General features: G+C 49.2%; 1 protein-coding gene across 1 annotated transcript in view; it reads right to left on the bottom strand.

Annotated features, from left to right (window-relative positions):
* Positions 1-7,045: 7,045 nt before the first annotated feature.
* Positions 7,046-7,449, bottom strand: part of arl3l1 (ADP ribosylation factor like GTPase 3, like 1) — a 5,226-nt gene continuing 4,822 nt past the window's right edge. Inside the window, exon 6 of the mRNA XM_056600957.1 lies at positions 7,046-7,106. Coding sequence (XP_056456932.1) covers positions 7,056-7,106 — 51 coding nt within the window. The 3' untranslated portion in view covers positions 7,046-7,055. The remainder of the gene's footprint in view (positions 7,107-7,449) is intronic.

Here is a 7,449-nt window from a genome sequence, read left to right as displayed (position 1 = left end):
ACACACACACACCGCCCAGGCAGAGCTCCACACACGGCCCAGACAGAGCTCCACACACGGCCCAGACGGAGCTTCACACACGGCCCAGACGGAGCTCCACACACACACACACGGCCCAGACGGAGCTTCACACACGGCCCAGACGGAGCTCCACACACGGCCCAGACGGAGCTCCACACACGGCCCAGACGGAGCTCCACACACGGCCCAGACGGAGCTCCACACACGGCCCAGACGGAGCTCCACACACGGTCCAGACGGAGCTCCACACACGGCCCAGACGGAGCTCCACACACGGTCCAGACGGAGCTCCACACACGGCCCAGACGGAGCTCCACACACGGCCCAGACGGAGCTCCACACACGGCCCAGACGGAGCTCCACACACACACACCGCCCAGGCAGAGCTCCACACGTCCTCACACACCTTGGTCTTGACATCTCAGAAAAGGCACTCAGACATCAGGTAAAGATCGCCCCCTGCGCTCACAGCAGAGTGGAACGGTCACATAGTGTTTTCGGGAGAATGGCATCAACATAGGATTTTACGCCTTTTTCTAAATGACAGGTTAATTTTCAGTAACGGTGATGAAATTAAATAGATTACGTTGACGATCATATAAGCCATATTACCACGTTTGGGTTCTTTAAGTTAGTCTTTTGGGTTGATACATCATACCAACTTCTTTAGTTCTAAAGTGTTCACTGCCATTAGGTTCAACTGGACACTAGCTCCAACAGGCCAACCCAGAAATAAAATAGCTTCGCTCTGCATGTTCATTTATTGCATTGCCACTGTGCCTTGTTCATTTGATATTGTTTCATTTCAGTGTCACTGTTGATTCTTCTATAGCTTACCCTCCTTTTCTAATTGACAGTCCCTGGCCCGTTTGATCCTTGTTGTGCATTCCTCTAGCTATGTGAAACAGGTAGATGCTCTACTCTGTGCTTTAAATTGGATTTGGGAATAAAGCAAGCCACCAGCTGGGCACTTTGTTTTTGAGTTTGTTCTTAGACATTTTTTAATCACAGCTTAGCAGTAAATGTTTGTCACTTTCTGTGTTTGCTCGATACCTTCCAAACAAATCCTGTACTTTAAAAGTCTTCAAAAAAGATGGCAAATCTATCAGGTTTTTCTACAGCAACATAAAACAAACAAAAAGTACAACAAAGCCAACAGAACAAGCCCCCCAGAATGTCCCGTTTGAACCCCCAGAGTCGGTTAAAGTGGACGTTGCACCCATCTTTTGGCCATCGCCATCAGGGACCTTTGGTTCACCCACTGCGAACACACACAGATACACACAACCGTCCTGCCTCAGACCGCGTTCCCCGCGGAGGGGGCGTCGGACGAGCTGCGCCTGTAGGTGGCGTCCTCGGGGTCCAGGCTGGCCCGGCGGGGGGCCCGCCTGGGGGCCTTCGGCGAGGGCTGGATGGAGCAGCGGAAGCAGAAGGCGTAGAAGAACGCCACCAGCAGCAGGAGACACACCACCGAGAAGATGGCCACGATGAGCACAGAGTGCAGCTGCAGATACACCTCCCCCGCAGGGGGGGGCCCGGGGGTGGTGGGGAGGAAGAGGTCGAAGGTCAGGCTCTCCGTCATGTTGAGGAGGAGCGTCACGGCCGGAGGTCCCGGGGCCGTGGGGGACAGGAAGTGGGCGGGAGGCATCTCAGGTGAGGGGTGGCTCTGAGGACAGAGAGGTTTGTTTACTGCCTGGTTATAGGACAGAGGTTTGTTTACTGCCTGGTTATAGGACAGAGGTTTGTTTACTGCCTGGTCAGTGGTTATAGGACAGAGGTTTGTTTTACTGCATGGTTATAGGACAGAGGTTGTTTACTGCCTGGTTGCAGTGGTTATAGGGACAAGAGGTTTGTTTACTGCCTGGTTATAGGACAGAGGTTTGTTTACCTGCCTGGTCAGTGGTTATAGGACAGAGGTTTGTTTACTGCCTGGTCAGTGGTTATAAGACAGGTTTGTTTACTGCCTGGTCAGTGGTTATAGGACAGAGTTTTGTTTACTGCCTGGTCAGTGGTTATAGGACAGAGGTTTGTTTACTGCCTGGTCAGTGGTTATAGGACAGAGGTTTGTTTACTGCCTGGTCAGTGGTTATAGGACAGAGGTTTGTTTACTGCCTGGTCAGTGGTTATAGGACAGAGGTTTGTTTACTGCCTGGTCAGTGGTTATAGGACAGAGGTTTGTTTACTGCCTGGTCAGTGGTTATAGGACAGAGGTTTGTTTACTGCCTGGTCAGTGGTTATAGGACAGAGGTTTGTTTACTGCCTGGTCAGTGGTTATAGGACAGAGGTTTGTTTACTGCCTGGTCAGTGGTTATAGGACAGAGGTTTGTTTACTGCCTGGTCAGTGGTTATAGGACAGAGGTTTGTTTTACTGCCTGGTCAGTGGTTATAGGACAGAGGTTTGTTTACTGCCTGGTCAGTGGTTATAGGACAGAGGTTTGTTTACTGCCTGGTCAGTGGTTATAGGACAGAGGTTTGTTTACTGCCTGGTCAGTGGTTATAGGACAGAGGTTTGTTTACTGCCTGGTCAGTGGTTATAGGACAGAGGTTTGTTTACTGCCTGGTCAGTGGTTATAGGACAGAGGTTTGTTTACTGCCTGGTCAGTGGTTATAGGACAGAGGTTTGTTTACTGCCTGGTCAGTGGTTATAGGACAGAGGTTTGTTTACTGCCTGGTCAGTGGTTATAGGACAGAGGTTTGTTTACTGCCTGGTCAGTGGTTATAGGACAGAGGTTTGTTTACTGCCTGGTCAGTGGTTATAGGACAGAGGTTTGTTTACTGCCTGGTCAGTGGTTATAGGACAGAGGTTTGTTTACTGCCTGGTCAGTGGTTATAGGACAGAGGTTTGTTTACTGCCTGGTCAGTGGTTATAGGACAGAGGTTTGTTTACTGCCTGGTCAGTGGTTATAGGACAGAGGTTTGTTTACTGCCTGGTCAGTGGTTATAGGACAGAGGTTTGTTTACTGCCTGGTCAGTGGTTATAGGACAGAGTTTTGTTTACTGCCTGGTCAGTGGTTATAGGACAGAGGTTTGTTTACTGCCTGGTCAGTGGTTATAGGACAGAGGTTTGTTTACTGCCTGGTCAGTGGTTATAGGACAGAGGTTTGTTTACTGCCTGGTCAGTGGTTATAGGACAGAGGTTTGTTTACTGCCTGGTCAGTGGTTATAGGACAGAGTTTTGTTTACTGCCTGGTCAGTGGTTACCTTAATGTAGCTTAAGCAAAAGTTAAATCAGGGAGGCAACATTTCCCATCTATTTCTCATATTTTTGTTTTGATATTCCCACGCTGTCAGCGCAAGCCCCTCCCATTCATATCTCAACCAATCAGGTCCTCATGCAATAACAGGGGTACAATAGCGCGCCAACATACAGTTTCTATAGACATCTGTCATCCATGCTTTGCTCGTCTGTTGTTTTCATTGAGACTGATTGCAGCCCTCCACCATCCCCTCCACCTCCAGGATTAAACTCCATCCATAGCCACACCACCCCCGGGCGTAGACACCATCAGGGGGAAACATACCCCCGCAAACTCCATGGCTCCTTCGTCTCCATGAAGAATCATTTGATTCTGTCTAATCGCCAAATGTGGTGCAAATAAATGTTGTGGTTCATTTCAAGTACTAGTCCCACCTGATTAAACTGAGGACAGCAAAGTGTTGTTTACAATGCTGCGAGCCCTCTGCCATGAGGCTGACAGGGGGTACAAGGTGATTGGTTATTTGGTTATTCACAGCAGAATGAATATAAAGTTCACAACATTGCTCACCAATTATGTTGCAGTCAGCAGGACAGGGAGAACAGAGAACAGAGAAGGTGCAATGCTACTGACCGTCCATTCATTCATCACCAGTTGTAATTAACTTCAGCATCAACCCCAACCATACTCATTAAGTCAAAGCTACCCCCCCCCCCCCCCTTCCCGCACCCCTGCCCAGACAAGTGTCGGGTGTTTCCCTTACCCGTGACTCGACGCAGGACTCGCCAAGGTTTTTTATTTTTTTGTTATTCGTGGCGCGGCGAAATCACACCAGGCAGAGGAGTAGGAGGAGGAGAGTGGAGGGCTGGAGAGAGAGAGAGAGAGAGAGAGAGAGAGAGAGAGAGAGAGAGCCAGAGAGCCAGAGAGAGCCAGAGAGAGAGAGAGAGAGCCAGAGAGAGCCAGAGAGAGAGAGAGAGAGAGAGAGAGTGAGAGCCAGAGAGCCAGAGAGAGAGAGAGAGAGAGAGAGAGAGAGAGAGAGAGAGAGAGAGAGAGAGAGAGCCAGAGAGCCAGAGAGAGCCAGAGAGAGAGAGAGAGAGAGAGAGAGAGCCAGAGAGAGCCAGAGAGAGAGAGAGAGAGAGAGAGAGAGAGAGAGAGTGAGACGGACCCCGAAACGGAAGGGAGAATAATAAGCATAAGTGGGGGTTACCATGGCAACCCTTTCTGACGGGGATGAATGCGCGAGAGTGACATCATTTCAACCCAAGGAAAAAAAAACATCATCTGGCCCCTTTTGTCAGATGAAAGGTCAATATTTTGACCCCCTGCCTTTCCCAAATGCGTGCAGGGAGAAGGACTAATACTGAGACTAATAGTCATTCGGGCTCTGGACTAATAAGCCTCTCCTTCGCCTCAGAAACGATGCATTTGTAATACCGGCTCAGCCAACCCAAGGGGCAGAGCTGCAACCACAGAGTATAACGGATCGCCCCAGCCCGGAGACGCATCAGCTCATAACATGTTGGTGCAACCTTCTACCGCTCTCTAACATTGCCACCTGTTCATACGGCATTGTGTGGTTTCACAATTCGTCCCCGGATAGGCCTGCTTCAACCGATTGCCATGGTAACACCATGCCAATAACCCAGAAGCGGTTTCTTAGCCGGGCCAAATGGAAACACGACAGCAAAACACACAACAAAGCCCTTCACGAGGCACCGTTCACGGTGACGGGGAACGCCTTCTGTTGGCGTCGCCTCCGGGGGAGTTAAGCTGGCTCATTAGGGCTCTCCAGCGCACCAACAAAGGGGCCGTCGAAGGCAGCTAGGCCAGGCCAAGACCACTGGGTGGAGGGACTATATTAACCCCCCGGGAACAAAGCCCTGGTGGATGTGGCCCGCATGTCAATAAGGAGGGGATGGCCAACAAGGGGGGTCCGCCGGAGAGCCCCCCAGGAGCGCTCTCTCTTCTGGAGGGCGGAGTCGATGGAGGAACTCCGATGGCTGAGCTGGTCAGGGTGGGATCCGAGAAGACTGCGGTGATCAGAGACTGAAGGTCTGAACACGGAGAGCCTCCTCAGGGATCTCTGAACCAACGGGGCCCCGAGCTGGTGGGCTAACAGGGGGCTAACAGGGGGTCGACGGTGGGCTAACAGGGGGCTAACAGGGGGTCCACATGGGGCTGGTCCACCAGAAGATGTATCTGCCATGGTGATGTATCTCCACCAGAAGGTATCCTGAGAAGCTCTGGGAGAAACTGTGTCTCCATGTGTCCCCGAAACGCACATAGATGATCAATAAAGCATTTAACTTTCAATCGATTTGTGTATTAGCCTAGCTAGCCTTGTGGTAGAGATGAGTAGGTTGGTTCATCTTTTCTATGTTCTTTTGTTCATGATTATTAACTTATTTATTAAAATTGCTATTACTATTCTCTTTCTTTCTTTTTTTTACTTTACTTTTTAAAAAACACACCGCTATTCACTGCTTAGCTATGAATCAAGATGACAGCGGAGTGGTTGGAGGAAAAAGGAAGTGTTGTTATTATATGCGTCGTTCCTATCAATAAAGCTAATTATTATTTGTGCTGCGGTAGGGAGAAAAGTGTTAACTTGTGTTCAGGCTTGACAGCTCACACACAATATCACATATGACACACTACAATATTAGACTTACTAACATAATGCTTCTCAGAGCATTTAGTAAGAGGCTTTCAACACCTCCTGTTAGCTGTCAAACGGTCATCGAGATTGAGGTAAGTGGACAAAAGATCGACATCAACTAAATAGTTTAATGTTTAACACACGTAGCATACATACTTTATATACTCCCTCGAAAAGGTCTTTCTCAACCACAAACAAACAACAAGTCAAGTCTATCTCAGCAAGCTAACATTATAATAAATACAATTAAAAGATATTTTTTTTAAACGTTCAAACAAGAAAATACCAAAGTATAAAGATAAAGAATAATGAATTAAAAATTCATACTGGTTGGGAGCAGGGCTGTTTTAGGGGAGATTATTTTAAGAGGTAAGAACAAAGAATCCTGAGGGCAGTGGCGTAAATATCAACGGTGCAACCGGTTGATATTTGATATACTGCCCCGGGCCCAGGCGGCGTCAGAGGCCCATGGAGGAAGAAAAAAGAGAAATCCTCTAGGGCGGCAAATGTGTCTGGTGGCGCCCTTAATTAATTAACCAAATTATACGAAACCCTCACCGTAGTAAGCAGGACACCGCAACAAGCGTTGTCTCCCCCCCCTGAAGTCCTGTCCAGGGGCACAAAATAAATATTTGCACCGAGGCATGTCACCATGATGTTACGCCACTGTCTGATGGTCAATGTCTGAAGGATGAAGTGCTGAAGAGTCTGAAGGATGAAGGGCTGAAGAGTCTGAAGGATGAAGTGCTGAAGAGTCTGAAGGATGAAGGGCTGAAGAGTCTGAAGGATGAAGGGCTGAAGGGTCTGAAGCGTGAAGGGCTGAAGGGTCTGAAGGGTGAAGGGCTGAAGGGTCTGAAGGGTGAAGGGTGAAGGGTCTGAAGGGTGAAGGGTGAAGGGTCTGAAGGGTGAAGGGCTGAAGGGTGAAGGGTGAAGGGCTGAAGGGTGAAGGGTGAAGGGCTGAAGGGTGAAGGGCTGAAGGGCTGAAGGGTGAAGGGCTGAAGGGCTGAAGGGTCTGAAGGGTGAAGGGCTGAAGGGTGAAGGGCTGAAGGGTGAAGGGTCTGAAGGGTGAAGGGTGAAGGGTGAAGGGTGAAGGGCTGAAGGGTGAAGGGCTGAAGGGCTGAAGGGTCTGAAGGGTGAAGGGCTGAAGGGTGAAGGGCTGAAGGGTGAAGGGTGAAGGGTCACTTCTTCTTCTGATTCACAATGTTGTTGCAAATCCAGTTCATGCCATCCTGTTGGGAGAAAGACAGAAAACCCGTTAGAGTCGGTGAAGTCAGACAGTAACTTCACCCGTTAGAGTCGGTGAAGTCAAACAGTAACTTAACCCGTTAGAGTCGGTGAAGTCAGACAGTAACTTAACCCGTTAGAGTCGGTGAAGTCAGACAGTAACTTAACCCGTTAGAGTCGGTGAAGTCAGACAGTAACTTAACCCGTTAGAGTCGGTGAAGTCAGACAGTAACTTAACCCGTTAGAGTCGGTGAAGTCAGACAGTAACTTAACCCGTTAGAGTCGGTGAAGTCAGACAGTAACTTAACCCGTTAGAGTCGGTGAAGTCAGACAGTAACTTAACCCGTT

The sequence above is a fragment of the Gadus chalcogrammus genome, chromosome 10 (genome assembly GCF_026213295.1).
Source record: "Gadus chalcogrammus isolate NIFS_2021 chromosome 10, NIFS_Gcha_1.0, whole genome shotgun sequence".
Lineage (NCBI taxonomy): Eukaryota > Metazoa > Chordata > Actinopteri > Gadiformes > Gadidae > Gadus > Gadus chalcogrammus.
Note: the sequence above shows the minus strand (reverse complement) of the source record. Positions and strands in the feature narration are given on the sequence as shown.